Consider the following 16,849-nt stretch of genomic DNA (forward strand, 5'->3'; position numbering starts at 1 on the left):
TTACAAATTTTCTCACCAGAGTGCATCGTCTCTTATCACGTATTTTAGTTCTGAATTTTTCGTCCTAAAATTAGATTGATGTTATCTCACATGGAGGAACACGCGGCTGAAATTAATAAAGATACGTATGAACAATAAGGGCAAGATTACCTAGGCCATTACCCAATAACTACGAGTTTTGTTTTTCTTAATACAAGTTATAGTCTAAATTAATTTGAATTAATTAAATTTGAAATTTGAAAGGTAGGTAGGTAAACCATTCATAATAGAAGAAGGGAAGACATCTTTTCATTATTAATTTTTTCATAAATTGTTTACCTTTCTTTTTGTTTTTCAATCGTGAATTGGCATTTATCTTTATTTAACTGACGTGGCAAAGATCTCCATCTCCTGTCCGCACTAGGATTAAGCTTAAACGCCGACCGTTACCCAAAAAATAAATAAATAAATAAATAGCTATTAGCTTCTATTTCCTATTAGAAAAAGAGAACAGAGGCGCTTATGTATAAATAGAGGGTTGGAGCTTTCTTTGCTTTCAAGTTTGCATGCAACAACACATACCATATACCAACCCCTTCTGCGGCCTTTCATCTCTGTAAGTTATTAATGAAGCTCTGGATCAATCTAGGCCTTCAATTTGCTCTCTTCTTTTCGTTTATCTTTAGTTGTATTGGTTCTTGTCTTGGTGTTCACAAGAAACTTACTTTCTGTATAAAATACTATGTTAAATTAATGGTTGGTTACCTTGGAGACCAAGAAACTGATACATCAATTTTCTACTTCTTTGATGCTTTTCTTGTATGTTTGTTTTTCATTTACTTGTTTTTGTTACTACATGGGTTGGGGGGATTTTTTCGTTTCCTCCACTTGTGTCTTTAATTTTAGCCTTCTTCTTAGGTTTTCAACTGTTAAAACTATATAGTCAGAAATCTCCATGGTTTTCTTTTTCTTTTTAGTACAATGGAGGCTAGTATAATATGATTTGATTTGATTCTTGTGTGTAAATTTTTCGCCTTCTAATTGTGCTTCCACCATTCTTTATAAAATCTGTTGGTATATATATTATCGAACAGATTAAATTCGAGGAAAATTTGTGTTTTCAGACATCCTGGAAGAATGCATCAAGCAACAACTTATAAGTGATTCATATGTTCACGTTTAGCTTGCATCAATCCAGACTGACATTTCTTTTCACATTTGGCTTGCAGGTGTGTGAAGTGAAATAGTGGTTTTTAAACAAGTGAAGTTCACTATTAATTAGCAGTTTGGGAAAGATGGGAGCACTCAGTGACGAATTGGACTTTCTTCAACTAAGGCAACAACTGAAACAACGCATCAGAAACAATCATATGAAGGAATTGGGTTATGCTCCTCAATCCTCGGTTAATAAGAACAAATTACTTTCCGACAAGTAAGTTTCAGGTTTAGTTCTACATTTCGATTCAATACGATGCCTTTTTTTTTTCTTTTAAATTTATGCGTATGGTGCATTTATCTCTGTAGTTTTGGATCTTTCTTTGGCCCATCGCAATCTGTTATTGCGCAAAGAGTGATTGAAGAAAGCAAAGCATTCATGCCAGAGTTGAGGAATTTGGCATCTAAGGTCGGAAATTCCCATGATAAGGTATGTTTCATAGAGAAACTGATTGCCACATTAATATTATGCAAAAACCTGTAAAACCATGTTTCATGTGTGGTTTTTCATTTTTTTTTTCCAGGGTAACAAGAAGCTAAAGAGCCCTGTCTTAAGCACGACCAACGCAAAGTCTGGTTTGAGATGTAAAAACCTTAAGGAGTCCCGGGATTATACCTTCTTACTATCGGACAATGCAGAAATTCCTTCAACTTCAAAGGGAGGAGAGCCTCGACTTGTGAAAAATTCTCTCTCCAATTCAAGCAATAAAAGAAATCCGGTTTCTGCTATACACAGAGCTTCTTCAACAAATTTGAAATCCGTAAAGAGGCAACATTTGGAAGAGAAAGTTCAGTCACTGCCTGCAACAAGGAAAAAATTGGAACAACCAAAGAAATTGCATCCACCTAAGAAAGCAAAACTGATGGCAGACAATTGCAAAACAGCCTTGAAAACATCACAATCTTCAACAAAGCCGAACATAAAACAAGCAAAGCATTGTCTTGAGCCCGAGAACACAAAAGTAAAGCCAGAACAGAAAAGCTCTTCCTTAAAAAGATCACAATCTTCAACAAAGCAAAACATAAAACCAGCAAAGCAATGTGTTGAGCCCGAGAATACAAAAGTGATGCCAAAACAGAAAAGCTCTTTCTTAAAAAATCAGGTTCTTCCTCGCTCGCTCACATGCATTTAACATTAATTGTCCACTTAATTATATTTCTTTCCATTTTCTCTGTTATGAAGCTCTGTAACTAATGAATACATTGCCTTTGTTTGCTTTGAATTTATGTAGACCAAACGCCATGTGGAGGATAGTTATGATGATGACAATCTTGACATTTCCTCTGTGATCAAAATGTTTGGGTTAGATTTCTTCTCTCTTTGAGCTTTGATTTGTTTTATCAATTCAACAAAAAATAGGCCAATTTCATTTATCGAACATAATATGACGGTCGTGATTTTTCAGACCTAAACGCAAACACAGAGAAGATGATTACGACGACGATAGCGGTGCCATGGTCTCCAGCTTTGCTGATATTATGCGAGAAGAGAGGAAGAGGTGAGTCACTGATCAAGTTTATCTGCCGTTTACAAATTTCCCTTGAAAGTTATGTCGTATGTATGAAATTAGACTTGGCCACGCTAATGTCAATATATACAAAAGGCATGTTTTGTCATGTTTAAGGGCAAACCCTAATTCAATGTGGCTCTGTTTTCACAGTGCAAAAATTGCTAGGAAGGAGGATGAAATAGAGCGTCTCCAGCTTGAAGAAGAAGAGAAGCAGGAGAGATTAAGAAAAGCAAAGAAGCGGAAGCTGTGAGATATTAAGAAAAACTGATGTTGCATTCGGATATGGGATTTCATATTGAAGATAATTGGATTTCTAATTCTTAATGTAAATTGTCTAGTTGATATAAGAATTGAGACGTATTAGCTAATTCAAAATAAGACGGTGGAGAAGAGAAGTGAACTTGAATAAATGCAACTAGAAGCAAATATACAAACACAATCTCTCTATGCACATGGACACACAACCAAACTCACATCACCAAGAACAAAACCCAGGGATTCACATTAACCTAGTCCCTCCCTCTTTTTTTCTCTACTTTTTCATTCATGAAAGGGTTACAGACATTTAAGACAGCTGTGGTTTTTGAGCTCCTTAACACAGGAAACTTAACAATATAATTTTGGACTGACAAAGAAAAAGGCAAACAAAAATGAAACATGAGCATGTAAATGTATGTGAAAATGGAAGTGTACTACTGCCTGTCCGTCTCCAAAACCTCCGAGATACGAAAGCCTCGGAAGCTTCATCCATGGCAGCCTCTGGCTTCCACCATATGTTCTCAGTTCTAGTTTTCAGAGCCGATCGATTGGCTCAGTGCGGTCCTGAACTGCAAGCCGCTCTGAGACATCACAAAGTGATTTGAGATTGCACTGGATCAAGGCTTCCACAAAGTAGCAGGTCTCATCCTTGGTGTTCCCTTCAGGCACGTCAACCACAAATGACTCGATCACCACGGTCCCTGGTCTTCCATCAATAATCTCTGGATGGAGGGAGATGATGGAAGAGTAGTTCTGAGGAAAAAAATACCCGAATAAGAATTCAAAGACAGGGTAAAGTATGTTCATGCTGATTGTATAAAAACAGAACAAAACAATCAACAGCCAGAAAGAAAGCTCGATATGTGCAATGAGGGCACTGTCATGTCAAGTCAGTTAAACCCTATAATTACAAGTATCAGAACTAAAATCCATAAACATCTTTTAAATGTCATTCATCGAGCTAATAACATTACTTATCAACTAATCATATTTACGTTTGATTATCTGAAAAATAGTTAACTCGTACGACCACCGTAAAGTGCCCAATAAAGAGAAAGGTGATGATTCCGGATAGGACAAGATACTTGAATCAGTAGGATTAATGTCAATAACTGGATGCTAGGTACCAATTTTCAGAACTTTGAGATCGATTAATGAAATGATCAAGATACATGTTAATTTTAATTTTGCAGCACCAAAATTGAAGCCTGGTTTTTGGAAATCTCCTTTTTTCTTTCTCATTTTCCCTGAAAAGTTTGAGCTGATTAAGTCCGACAGGGCCAGAAACTTCATATTAAAACTTTGAGAAGGAGATAACCTGTAAAATTGTCTGCTCAGACACATGCAGTTGAATAAGAGGAAAAGAGAACTATGTGCAAGATTATAACAAGGAAGAGTCTCCATACCCTAAGTCTGTGATCCCCACCGATAATTTTAATGCTAAGAATATGTTCATCATCATCAAGAAGTTCCAATCTTTCAGTACTAGTAGTGGCAGGAAGCCCAGACTTAACATCAACTTCTCTGAGACTTCCAATCTCAAGATTCCCCTGCACCACACACCTGCTGACAAATGGCTTATACTTTTGCGGTTGATCAAATCGTCTTACCAATGACCAAACCTGATGAGAGAAAAAGAAAAACAAATTAACTCACATTCTAAAAAGGGGCAAAAACTGCAGGAATATACTGCTAATAAATATTTACATGTCAAATCTCCAAAGAAGTAGCATTTGCACCCAATATCTCTTATGGAAAAAAAATCACCTTCGGTTATCCCTTGTTTCGCAAACTAATTTTCAGTGAAGATGCCTCCAGGGCACACCCTATTCGTCCATTTGGTTGGAAACAAAACATTAAGAAGAATAGTAATAAACATTTCTAAGCTGTCTCTAAGTAAGCCAACTATTGCATGTTAATAACAACAAACATCAGGAACAGTGATAACAAGCAATTGAAGTTTTCTTTCTTGTTTCTATTTTCTCCTCAAGTTTCTCTGCAACTGCGTACAGTTAGAGACAGTGACCTCATCGATCTACACCATAGATTAGTGTAGGCAGACACATTAATGACCAAAAGAAGTACCACAGATCAAAATCAGATAGACTCGAATCCAATACACATGTCATAGACAAACTTTAAAGAACAAAAACAGCAAACTCCCAATTCCGCGTACAGATTACCCAACATCTAACTGAAACCACAAATCCCTATATATACGAAAATCAACAGATACATACGTATATAAACACACAAATACACACACACCTCCTCCCTATACGTGACATATATGATATTAACATATCACCAAATGACCAATCTCAGATCAAAACGAATACAATAAATCAAAAGACTGGAGCTTCATAGACCCACATATAAATGTACAAACGCATATATCCCATACATATATATATATATATATATATATATATATATATATATATGTAGAGAGAGAGAGAGAGAGAGAGAGAGAGGTACAAGATGAACAGGGGCTTTGATGTGCCTGACGAGCGTAGAGGTACACTGATGGTCTTTGGGGTCGTGCTTGTGATGCCTTCGAATGTATTCACCCACAATCCCACCAAACCCTGCTCCTCCTCCATTCTTATTCCCATTCATTTTCTTCTTCTTCTTCTTCCTCTGCTTCTTCTGAAACGATAACGATACATTCAATTAAAACCCACAAAAATGAACGACCTTGCCAACAAAAAAACAATCAATCATGAAATAAACTGACCAATCAAGCGCAGACTTAGCTCCACCTTTCGTTTTCCGTCTGCGCTCTGCAATTAGGAGCAACAACAAGAACAAGGAAGAGTACAGCTGAATACGGATTGATTCGGAGAGAGTCAACTCGGTTCGACTCGGTCAAACCTTGTAAGTGTGAAAAAGAGAGTTAGGTCTCTGAGAGAGAGAAGTGTATGAGACTCACCGCCATAGAAGAAGCGCCTCACCTCAGGCCTCCCTATCATCCTCATCACCTATCTCACCTTTAATAATTTATTATTACTTCAACCCAAAAAATATAGAAACTAAAAACTCCCCATTAATTAATTAATTTGCAATTTGTAATTACTTTTGTTTGTTATTGCAATTTGCTGCAATAAAATATATTTTTCCTGTCTAACAAATGCCCTTTCTTTTGAAGCATAACTATGAACATGCCATTCACCTGTCTGTTTCTGCGGATTTTGTGTTTTTTCTGACTAAATTGTCACTCCGCGGCTGCTTTATTTACACCTACCACCCACACAGCCATTTGGATTAGAGAGGGGATTTTGTCACACGTGAATTGGCCTTGACCGCTTGAGCTACAATCCTTCTGTCCATTATAGAGTGCTTTGAATTTAATGATTTGTGTCGTTAGTTAATGTCCTAAATGTGAAGGGCAAAAGAGTATTTATACAACATTTTAAGTTTCAATAATCCAATCACCTCTCTCGTCATTCAATTCATCTTAAGTTAAATTAATGTTTACTGTTCGATTCTATAATTAATCAAGGAGGTGATTTTCTCACTACTATTTTCTCCACTTACATCCTCTTTTGTATTTTAATACTTTTTAATCAATTTTGTTCTTTTTGGTTATTTCTCTTTTTTTTTTGGTCTGAACCATGATGTGGTCCTGGATGGGCCCCAACTATGGGTGGCACCTTTAAGCCTTAACCACAACCCAGACTAATCCCCACTCACACCGGGTCGGCCCGTAAGGGGTAAAGTGTTGGCCAAAGTGGTGACTCCGTACGAGAGCAGGGATCGAACCCCTGACCTCTCTTAAGGAATGAGATTGACGAACCACTCACACCAACCACCTTGGTTGGTTATTTCTCTTTCAAATAATCCAATCAGCTCTCTTAATTAATTAATGCTTTCTTCAAACCAATAATATATTTTTTGTTTGGTTTAGCTTTCGTTGGGCTTCGATCCCTAGAGAGTTAGGGTCACATGGCCTTGAATGAATAATGTTAAGATACTATTATACAAAATATTAGTACATGCTCAACACTAGCCATGATCTATTTGTTTTGTTTTGTTTTTAACATCACAATTTCATTGCACATTTCTGTTTATTTCAAAATAATTAACCATTAGATGAGTTAATTTTGACTTTTTTCTTTCTATGGGGGAGTTGAGTTTGACTTGGGAAAAATATTTTTGCGTTTTCTTTTCTGGAGTAATCAAAACTCAAAGAAAGACTTGAAAGTCAAGGTACGCTTAAGAGCAGTATTAAGACTTTTTTTTCTTTTTCTTTTTCTTTCGAGGTGTTTTTATTTATTTCAGTAGTTGCTCTCGAATCTTCTGTATTATCGTTATTTGTTAATAAATGAGATGGGTCCCGCGGGGCCCAAGTAAGGCCGTCCCTTTCGCACGCGCCTGGTAGTTGGCGTGCAAGACAATAAAAAATGGCGGTCCCTGCGAAGCCGAATTTGTAGATAAAATTGCACGTGGGATTCATATAGGGCACAGCGCAGTCTTACCTGAAAAGGCCGGGGGGCTGTGGAGTCTGTCTGGAAACGGCAAAGAGCAAAAGAACGTCTCTAAACAAAGATTCGAGAGTAATACTGACGCGCTCACAAGAGAATGCGGAAGGTTATATTTCTCGTTACTCGGGCGGGGTCGGGAAAGTGTGCGTAGAAGGTCGGCTGCATCGTATGCACGTGCACGTGAGCAGAGTAGAAAAAAAGGCAAGTCTCAAATTAATTTACGTGAAAAAAGTTGTCAAGTGTTGAAGATGGGTCATGGGTCATGGGTCATGGGTCATGGGTTATGGATCATATAGAAAAGAAAAGAAAAGAAAAGGGAGAGTGTTTTATTATTTGGCATGGGGATGGGGGGGTTCATATGAAAATTGATTGGGTTGGCTCTTCAATTCAACCCTTTTGTTTTTGTCGGTAGCAACTAAAACGACATCGTCTGACTTTTTGAACTTCATGTCATTCATAATTAGGCTTAATTTTAAATTTTTGTATGAAAATGACTTGACACAAAATGATAAAACGATTCATCATTTGCGATGCTTTGAAGTTAGTTGGCGGTTCGCGGTTGGTTGCAATTATTAAAATAAATAAAAAAGATGGCCAAAAAGAGGTTTAGCAAAAGGGGTAAATTGATTTTGATGGAATTATTGTCTTCTAAGCAACTTGTGCAAACAAAACCGTATCCGATCGATTCCTATATAAAATGGTGTTCTTGGTATCCTCCTTCCTCGGTGCTAGTTAGGCCAACATATTCCTTGAGATTGTGGAGAAAGTTGGACCAAACCCTTTCTTACCCTAACTTGAGACACTTGTTCCATGGGATCATCTTCTACTAGGACATCTGTCAAGCATATATATATATGTATATATAGCAGCAAAAATGCAATATTGCATCAATTATTGAGCAACGCAAGGAATAATTTCTATTGACTCACTCGGCACAAATTATGCTATGAAATGGATCCGTTATCGGCGGAGCTAGTTTTACAAAACTAATTAATTTTAGGCAAAGAAAGAATGTGGAATATAAGATTACGTACGTTGTGTTTGTTTGTGTACACCCTGACCCAGCAATAATATAATGAAATCGTAGCTGCAGCCAATGAAAATCAACCATGACATTGACTCTCACAAAGGTGGAGTATCAATTCTTGGATTTTTATAATATCCAATTATAAATTGTTAATGAGGAATTATTGTGACAATTAATAATAAATTATATAATTAACTGCCACCAGCCCACCACTAAGACATAAATATTAATTTTATATAATCTTTTGATTCAGATTTTCATATGAATGCCTATTGGTCATCAAAGAAAAATAAAAATAGGGTTTGGTGTGGCTCATGATCTAGGACTGCTAACTCGGGTCCCTGTCACCTCTCCAACATTAATATCTAAGAAATATCAGCCAAAAGTAAGTTTGTCGACAGAGAAAACTTTGCAACTTGGATGCTCCAATTTAAATCAGCCAATAATTCTTTCTGCAACAAAGAAGCTTAATTTGTCGGATAAAGTTAATCCAAACTATTAATTGGATCATTAGTTAAAAAGTTTTACATTATTCATCCAATTATTATACTACCATATTTAGAACAACTGTTTGTTTATTGATTCATTCAACTGAGACAAGAAGAACAACTGTTTTAATTAATTACCTCGCTGCCTTATAATAAAGAAAACAAATTATAGTTATGTGGAAAATGACTTGATGAGAAGATGATACCAACATTAATGTATCCGAGAATCTAGCGCCAACTAACGTGACAATTTCTTATATTTGTTATTATCAATTTGTTAAAAAGTTGGTGTATTATATAAGGGTACATAACACTCTAATAAATTGGATAAGTTTGAAGTTGGAAAATCTGTGTGTGGTTACTGACTGATTAGCAACTACAGACCAAACACAAACTACCTATATATATAAAATGAAGTAGAGAATTGTGGCGGATTGCATGCATGCATCTTCTTCAAGAATGAAGGCTTTTTTCCCATCCCTTGATTGATCTGTGTAGCCCAATATGGAAAAAGGCGAAACAAAACAAACTCAAACCCTCATCTACACGGCACTTGATGATTGACGCGTGAATACGATGAGGAGTGTTGACTGTTGACTATTGAGCAACCCCTCGGTTGATCTGGGCATACAATTAATATTAGTTGAATATTCATTGGAACATAATTATACATATATATGCAGCTGCAGGTAAATGTGGAGTAAATAGATAGATGATCTACAACACGTTTCTCCATCTATATCTTCAAATTAAGTCTCATCTTGTGATTCCATCTTATCTTCTGCTAGCTTTTGGTTCTGGCTCGTGACCTTCAAACTTTGGACACGGAACAGAACAGAGCTGCTTGGAATTGAATCATCTGCTGCTGCTAGTAACTAGCTCATGTCATGATTCATCATGCTCTCAAATTAAAGAAACATAAACAAATATGCTTTTCTCACTTTCTAGTATTATATATTGTTATGAGTTTGGGTTTTGAAAGCAAAATTCCTGTTGATTCAATTCAATATTCACTGCTTCTTGCTTGCTTATGAAGCCCAATAAACCTCTCAAATCAATGACTTCAAATCTCCAAGCCCAACTCATTTTACACATGAATGAAACAAATATCCACATCAACAATGCCGAAAGTAGCAAATGGGCTTTATGCAAGCTCCATAATTGATATTGCAGGGCACCAAACACGAACTGTCTTCCTTTTACATTATGTATAATATCTATAGCTAGAAACAAGAGCTGGAAAGCATATGCGCTGCACTGCATGGGCGGCACCAGTTTCACTGACACAGACTAATAAAATAACAGTGAAACTCTCTCTATGCTTTCGTTTTCTTCCTTCTTCATCCCTACCAACCTCTAACTACATATATATATATATATATAGATAGAGAGAGAGGGAGAGAGGGTACTGCCTTAAGGCCATAACAAAATACTGGCCTTCATTAATCTCCCTAATAATTCTTAATTATTATTTATGCACAAAAGCTAGCTAGAGCTAGCTAGCTAAACTGATCTAGGTAAGTTACTACCAACACCCCAAATTTGAGCTAGTGACCTGCTTGAAGAAGAGGCTTTTCTCCACCGGGCGAGCCTTAACAAGAAAGTTAATACTTCCGATGGGTCATGCAAAGAATAACAAGCTTTGGTGTCCTCCTTTTGGGTTGAAGACACAATTATTGGAAACCCTTGACCTCTACTTCGTATCACCTGCATGCATATACAACTAATTAATTATTTGATTATCCACATAATTAATTAAGGATGAAAATTAAATTAATTGATTATACCTTGAAAGCATCTTCATCAGTTCGATCGTCCCCGATGTACAGTGGGAGGACATCGCTGGAATTGCTGAAGCCTAGAGTGTCAAGCAAATATTCTAGCGCATGACCTTTGTTCCATTCTATGGATGGTCGTATTTCCAACACCTTTTTACCCAGCGTCAGGTGAAATTCCGGATACTTTCCAACAACAGACTTCACCTTCTCTTCTAATATCCCATAATCCTGCAGATCGGATCCGATCCATATAATTAAATGACAGTCCTTAATTACTGATTAGCTTAGCTGGACCTAAAAGAAATTAGAATTTCAAAGATTATTCGTAAATATTACCTCTTCCCGGACCTTGCGAAAATGTACAGAGATACAGAATCTATTGTCCTCTACCCTTGCACCCTCTACTTTTCTGGTTATTTCCTCCAACAGTGTTCTTATCTGCAGTACCAATTAACCACATTAAGTTAATCTTTTCAAAACTAAGGCTCATCTGAACACTTGTACATACATTGCAAAAACATGAAAGCTAACCTCTTGGATTGCAGGAAGAAATCTTTTAGCAGGTTGAAAGAGAACGTCACTGCCCTGCAAGATTAATATATATATATATATATATACTAATTAGTTTGTCATTATTAATTCAGGCCATATATATATTAATATAAAGTACCCCAGATAATAGAAGAGCAATTGACCTTTATATCCATGGCAGTGGTGTAGTTGTTGGCATCACAGGGCCTTAATGGCCTTGGAGGGACCATTATGTCCATCCCATGGCTGCCAGCGTAATATACATTACTTAACTGTACAAATTCTTTAACCTGCATATTTAATTTATCACCAAATTAAAATTATTATAAAAAAAAATAAAAATTACCCTGAGCTCAACACATTGATAATTGATTATCGATGATGAACTTTTTTCATTACCTTATCTCTACTCCTTCCGCTGATCACTGCTGTTGGAAAATACTTGGCAACTTCCCGTACCGCTGCACGCATCTGCAGTACCGTATTGTAAATATAAGGGGGATTAATTGGGTGTGTATATGTATTATGTAGAAATCTAGTTGTGATTGAGAAATCAAAAACTGTATTACCTCATCAGACATGAAAGCACGATCAGGATCATCAACAATTGGTGAAAGGGTCCCATCGTAGTCTAGAAAGACAACAATCCTCTTCCCTTTTGCTGCTTTCATCATCCAATCAAATGAGCCTAATGCAGAAGGGTGCTCGACCTAAACATTTATAAACCCCGAAAGAAACAAGGACATTAATATAAACAAGGACAGTGATATACTTACTATGCATGGTCATACAGATGAGCCAAGTCCAAAATGTGAAGATAGTTTTTTGTAAATGATAAAATTTATGGAAAGTAAAAAAGAACGTACCAGCCATGAATTATAAGCTAAATCTGAGGGGATAGGTTTATTAGGGTTAGAAATATCATGCAGGTTTGAGGTGATCGATGCTAAGGAAAGATCACCACTGTTCTCGTCGTTCTTTAATACTTGTGTGATGGGTTGCACCTTCTGCTTACTAGAAGCTGATGATCTTTGGAGTCCCATTGCCTGGTTCAGCCTTGCAAGGTTTGTCATGATCATCACCTTGTCACCTTGTCCTTGTGCTGCTTCAAATTAATCAAACTTCCCGGCAACATATATATAAACAAAAACTTGATCAATTCTTACAATTTTAAATTGAAGAAATAAAATAACGTTTAAATCCACGGTAACACTTTACCAGTCTACCTGATAAGCTCTGCTCCTGGGCCCAGAACCCATTAGCTTTAGCTTCCAATAAAATTATTAAGTCAAAGTCATTCACGTTATCCTCCCTCTTTTTTTATTTATTTTGACATATGACAGGACTTGCCACTACCCCTGGCCCCTCCGGTTTATCAACTAACTAAAAGCTTTTTCTTTTCATTTTTTCAATGCAGTTCATAGCAAATGATGTTGTATTGTATATGTGGTTGGTTGGTAAAATTCTAAGAGTCAATGTTTGAAACTTTGATTGTCATTTTCACACATAAAATAAAACTGCGATTGTAAAATTGGTGAAAACTGTTTTCTTAAATGATTAGGCCATAGACTTTAAAGAATTAAGTATTTTAGTGAATTAATTAAGCATAATGGAACAAACAGAGGAATCAGGATCCGATGAATATCAAAAGTTAAGGTCGTTTTCCGATAAAACATATTTTTTCTTTTCAAAGGGAAGGGAGATATATAATGTCCTTTACTTCCAGATATATTTCAGAGAGCAAAAGTTGATAGAAGCAACAAAAAAACAAGAACAAAACCCACTTCGCCATTTAATTAGTGACTAATATTAGATTTGGTGACTCGACATTACATGTAAAATCTACGATGGTTTGTCTCAGGGGGGAGTCATCAATCAGGCTGATTCAGATGACAAAGACATCGCTAGCTCTAGCTACGACAGACCTGTTTTTTCTGGGCCTACAACGTCAAACTTAATTATAACAATTATTTTATAAAACATAGATGGTTGGCTTTTCTGGGCCTACCCTAACTACCCATCTAGCCTCATTCCAACTGATCACTAAACAACTCATCAATGAAACTCAAACCTAATTTTTAATTATCTAATCATAATACAATTAATCTCTCTCAAGAACAACACAACCTGAACCAACCAACATACATGGCCCTAAAGAACAAGACAACCAACAGTGAAAGCTTCATAGAGAGAGAGAGAGAGAGCAGTACTAATGTTACTCGTGAAAGAACATGCATGCATGAATTCATAAAATTAAAAAGAACATGCATAAATTAGTCCTTCGCTTCTTTTGCAAAATAAGACCAGCTCCTCCTCCTATGTTAAAACAAGCAGCAGAGGTTGTTGGACCTGTACTTCTCCATTAATTTCCATGGCAGCAGAAATTAAAACAATGGGAAACAGCCCACAGATACCAGTGGCACACGTGTATCCAAAGAAGTCACAAAATTGACCTGTCATTTACAACTTTCATGACAAATTAAAAAAACCCATATGGCAATGTTTTGAAAAACCTTGAGCCCTTGACTTTCTCAACCGAAAGATCAAAATGTTGGAAATTTGGGGAAAGCCTTTGATACCAAAAAAAAAAGTGTAATTATTTAATGATTTGATAGAAACTAAAATAAATATTATAGGAAAAAGTAGAAAAGAACAAATATAACGTGTCGATTGGGGAAGTAGGTGATGGACAAGCTTTGTTTGTGTACACAAGACACGACACGACACGTCTAGAGGCACAGTTTGGATTAGAGAGGAAAAGGTACCACGAAGAAAGTACCACGAAGTGAAATTAAGTGCGGTATAATAATGTTTAATCACATAAATCATACTTAGACGACAAAAGCAAAAGCAAAAGCAAAAGCAGTGTTGTTAAAGTGAAAAAGCACTGGTCAATTCATACGACTTTGTGAGTAACCCTTTTTGTGAAGGTCATATGATCTGTGTTTTCTTGTATTTTAGTGAGAGGAAAAGGAAAGAAAACAATAATCACAACCATGGGTTAACTTAAATGAAATATTCTACCATTCAAACTATAAATTTCGCCAGCGGTAGTAACTGTCGAATAATTAAGAGACAAATGGACCGACCAACCTTATTCTATTGTTTATAATGACTAAGACTAGACAAAACCGTGCAACTATTTCAAACCGTGATACCAAAACAAAAAACAACAGAGGTTAACTGTTTTTCAGGTACGAGTCATTTCATGGGAAAAAGGGCAAAAAGACTCGCTAAAGGGGCCCCCACCCTAACAGAAAGTCGGTGAACCTTAGAATGTCCACCGTCGACGTGGCAGACCGCACCGACGTCGTATACGTGTCGAAACTGCGGGTCTAGAGGCCCAGTCAACTCGGTGGATGGTTGTTATCCAGATCTGTGTGAAACGGTGACCCAGTTTCCTACGCATAGTTGGGTGAAGTGGGCCTATAGGCCCAGTCAACTCATGGGCCCATGTCGGGACACGTGTGGGTCGAACAAGGATTTTCTAGCGGCTTTCGACAAAGAACGCAAACTAAAAGTGGCGCGTGAGTGTCACGTGCACCGCCTACAGCGCCCACACGAGCTCAAACTTTGGCGAATCAAAGTCACCTTGTTATGTGTCGCGTTTGAAAATAATAAATTCATTTAGGAGGTCAAATGAAACGAACGACCACCAACCGCTTTCTCGTTTCGCTCGCTGAGTTAAAAACCCGTAAGAGCCGAATATTTTTTATTTAATAACAAATTAATTTATGAAGCAGAAAAATATTCGGGAAAAGAAAGAAAGTGCAGGAGGCAGGAGGCAGGAGGAGATTGTTCACATAGCAGCAAAAGCACAAACATGCAATAATGAATTTGGTAAGAAATATTTTCATTCAAGGGCACAAAAATAAAGGAGATTGAATACAAATTTGGTGCAATCTAAAATATGTAATGAAATTAAAGTAGTGGAAATGTAAGCAAAACAAAAAGGGAACTCACCAGAAAATGGATTGGTGGCTGCCTGCCGTGAGCTTAGTGAAGTAATAAAAAGAGTTGGGAAAGCTGGAAACACAGAGAGAGAGAGAGAGAGAGAGAGAGAGGGTTGAAACTTGAAGGACTAATGTGAGAGATTTTGAGAGAGAGGGAGAGGAAAAGTGAGGGAGGAGGGGGTTTTAATTTATAGAGGGATAGAAGGAAGTGGTTTAATCGTAAGGAGACGTGGATGTCTCCCATCGCATTACAACTTTTCTCAAGTTACTCAAACAAAAACAAAAACAAATTACCTGCATGGACCAAAACGGGCCCAATTTGTTTTTTTTATATTGCTATGACTGTCCTTCCATTACATCTTTTTCTTTTCTTTTAGTAAAAAATTACATATTTGAATTTGGTCAATTGATCAAGGGTATAGTGAGCGATAGTTTAATTTAAGGTAAAATATGTACTTATTAGCTCATGTTCCTGTATGGTTCCGAAAACTACCAAGATCTGTAAGTTATTAATGTTAAAATTTTACTCCATAAAGTCCTTTATTTACAAAGAAATAAAACAAAAATCACGAGGTAGATTAGAGAGAGAAGGCGAAATGAACAAGGCTAGCTAGCAATGGCATTGGCAATGGAATACACACAAATATAAAAAGAAAAATCAATGGTAATCTTTTCTTTTTTGGTAAAACTTAATTAATTAATGAATCGTATTCATTGTATATATATATATATATATAGAAATGAACATTCCTTTTACCACCGTGTGGTCATGGTGGTCATGGAAATCCCAAACCACAAGAACTCATCTCTCTCTCTCTCTCTCTCTCTCTCTCTCTCCTCTAGTAGTTGCCTAGCTCGTCCGTGAAATATATATAACAAATATTGATCCAGACTCAAACAACTAAGATGGCAATCAATTGAAAGCAAATGCATGCACATTGATTAATTAATTAATATTCATGATAAATATATGTATGTATAATTTAGAAGATTAATTTTGGCATTCACCGAGGTGGCTTGTTCAATGTCGACACCAGAATTAAACAGAAAAAATTGTTAATAAATCAGTAGCAAATAGATGATATGATCGTACATACATATATAATTACAGAAACAGCCCTATGGGCTATGGGGTACCTAGTGTCTCTCACAGTAGAGTAGGCTGACTGACCTAATAGGTTTGATCTGATTTGATTTGATTTGTAAAGAAACCAGAATGTACTTTGGAACAGTGGCTTGCTTCCTCCTCATTATATCTTGTTCTAGAAGGGAAGGGGATATAAGCAAAACTTGTTTGAATTTGAAACCTGCATATGGTGGAATTTTCGTATGAAACTTCCTTAGACTTTATGTTTCTCAAGTTGCGCGTATTGCATGGTGTTGGAGCCACATGCTGATGAAAATCAACCCACAATTAAATTGGTCTAAATAATATATATAAAGATTCTCGGTCTCATGCCGGCCACTCAAACTCCTTCGTGTTGACTCCTTGCATGTAACACAGTAATAATAATTAGTCAAAGTCTCCTTCCTTTTGTCCTCTGTTCTAAAAGATTGAAAATTTCCCATGAAGTATTTGAATAGCAGATGAAAGAATATGCGCTGCTGCTGCATTCAGTCAACAT

At 36.6% G+C, this 16,849-nt stretch overlaps 3 protein-coding genes across 4 annotated transcripts; 1 reads left to right on the top strand and 2 right to left on the bottom strand.

Moving 5' to 3' along the window:
• Positions 1-1,274: 1,274 nt before the first annotated feature.
• Positions 1,275-2,969, top strand: LOC110767175 (uncharacterized). The gene is made up of 6 exons (XM_088248330.1): positions 1,275-1,411; positions 1,504-1,603; positions 1,719-2,297; positions 2,427-2,497; positions 2,601-2,693; positions 2,856-2,969. The coding sequence occupies exons 1-6, from the start codon at positions 1,275-1,277 to the stop codon at positions 2,953-2,955; spliced, it is 1,080 nt and encodes a 359-aa protein (XP_088104456.1). The 3' UTR covers positions 2,956-2,969.
• Positions 2,970-3,092: 123 nt separating this feature from the next.
• On the bottom strand, positions 3,093-6,027 carry RCAR3 (regulatory components of ABA receptor 3). 2 transcript variants are annotated; one of them, XM_021970645.2, is made up of 5 exons: positions 5,918-6,027; positions 5,701-5,837; positions 5,442-5,612; positions 4,370-4,585; positions 3,093-3,716 (listed from the first exon to the last, which is right to left on the bottom strand). In XM_021970645.2, the coding sequence occupies exons 3-5, from the start codon at positions 5,580-5,582 to the stop codon at positions 3,498-3,500; spliced, it is 576 nt and encodes a 191-aa protein (XP_021826337.1). In that variant the 5' UTR covers positions 5,583-5,612; positions 5,701-5,837; positions 5,918-6,027; the 3' UTR covers positions 3,093-3,497. The 2 variants fall into 2 exon arrangements, with proteins under 2 accessions (XP_021826337.1, XP_021826335.1); XM_021970643.2 differs by having other exon boundaries at positions 5,701-5,942.
• A 4,063-nt stretch (positions 6,028-10,090) lies between these two features.
• On the bottom strand, positions 10,091-15,391 carry LOC110767173 (putative trehalose-phosphate phosphatase C). Its single transcript, XM_021970639.2, has 9 exons — positions 15,235-15,391; positions 12,138-12,392; positions 11,841-11,981; positions 11,671-11,742; positions 11,436-11,561; positions 11,272-11,325; positions 11,077-11,178; positions 10,750-10,968; positions 10,091-10,669 (listed from the first exon to the last, which is right to left on the bottom strand). The coding sequence occupies exons 2-9, from the start codon at positions 12,348-12,350 to the stop codon at positions 10,466-10,468; spliced, it is 1,131 nt and encodes a 376-aa protein (XP_021826331.2). The 5' UTR covers positions 12,351-12,392; positions 15,235-15,391; the 3' UTR covers positions 10,091-10,465.
• Between the last annotated feature and the right edge of the window lie 1,458 nt (positions 15,392-16,849).

Source organism: Prunus avium, chromosome 2 (genome assembly GCF_965620075.1).
Source record: "Prunus avium chromosome 2, drPruAviu1.hap1.1, whole genome shotgun sequence".
Taxonomy (NCBI): Eukaryota; Viridiplantae; Streptophyta; class Magnoliopsida; order Rosales; family Rosaceae; genus Prunus; species Prunus avium.

Excerpts from the sequence above, each read along its gene's own strand:
- LOC110767173 (XM_021970639.2), bottom strand. The coding sequence starts at position 12,350 with ATGATCATGACAAACCTTGCAAGGCTGAACCAGGCAATGGGACTCCAA. Across the intron at positions 11,562-11,670 it reads GCGGAAGGAGTAGAGATAAG|GTTAAAGAATTTGTACAGTT; the intron begins GTAATGAAAAAA and ends TTAAATATGCAG. Across the intron at positions 10,670-10,749 it reads CTGATGAAGATGCTTTCAAG|GTGATACGAAGTAGAGGTCA; the intron begins GTATAATCAATT and ends ATATGCATGCAG.
- LOC110767175 (XM_088248330.1), top strand. The coding sequence starts at position 1,275 with ATGGGAGCACTCAGTGACGAATTGGACTTTCTTCAACTAAGGCAACAA. Across the intron at positions 1,604-1,718 it reads TGAGGAATTTGGCATCTAAG|GGTAACAAGAAGCTAAAGAG; the intron begins GTCGGAAATTCC and ends TTTTTTTTCCAG. Across the intron at positions 2,498-2,600 it reads TCTGTGATCAAAATGTTTGG|ACCTAAACGCAAACACAGAG; the intron begins GTTAGATTTCTT and ends GTGATTTTTCAG.
- RCAR3 (XM_021970645.2), bottom strand. The coding sequence starts at position 5,582 with ATGAATGGGAATAAGAATGGAGGAGGAGCAGGGTTTGGTGGGATTGTG. Across the intron at positions 4,586-5,441 it reads TCAAAGCCCCTGTTCATCTT|GTTTGGTCATTGGTAAGACG; the intron begins GTACCTCTCTCT and ends TTCTCTCATCAG. Across the intron at positions 3,717-4,369 it reads GTGGGGATCACAGACTTAGG|AACTACTCTTCCATCATCTC; the intron begins GTATGGAGACTC and ends TTTTTTCCTCAG.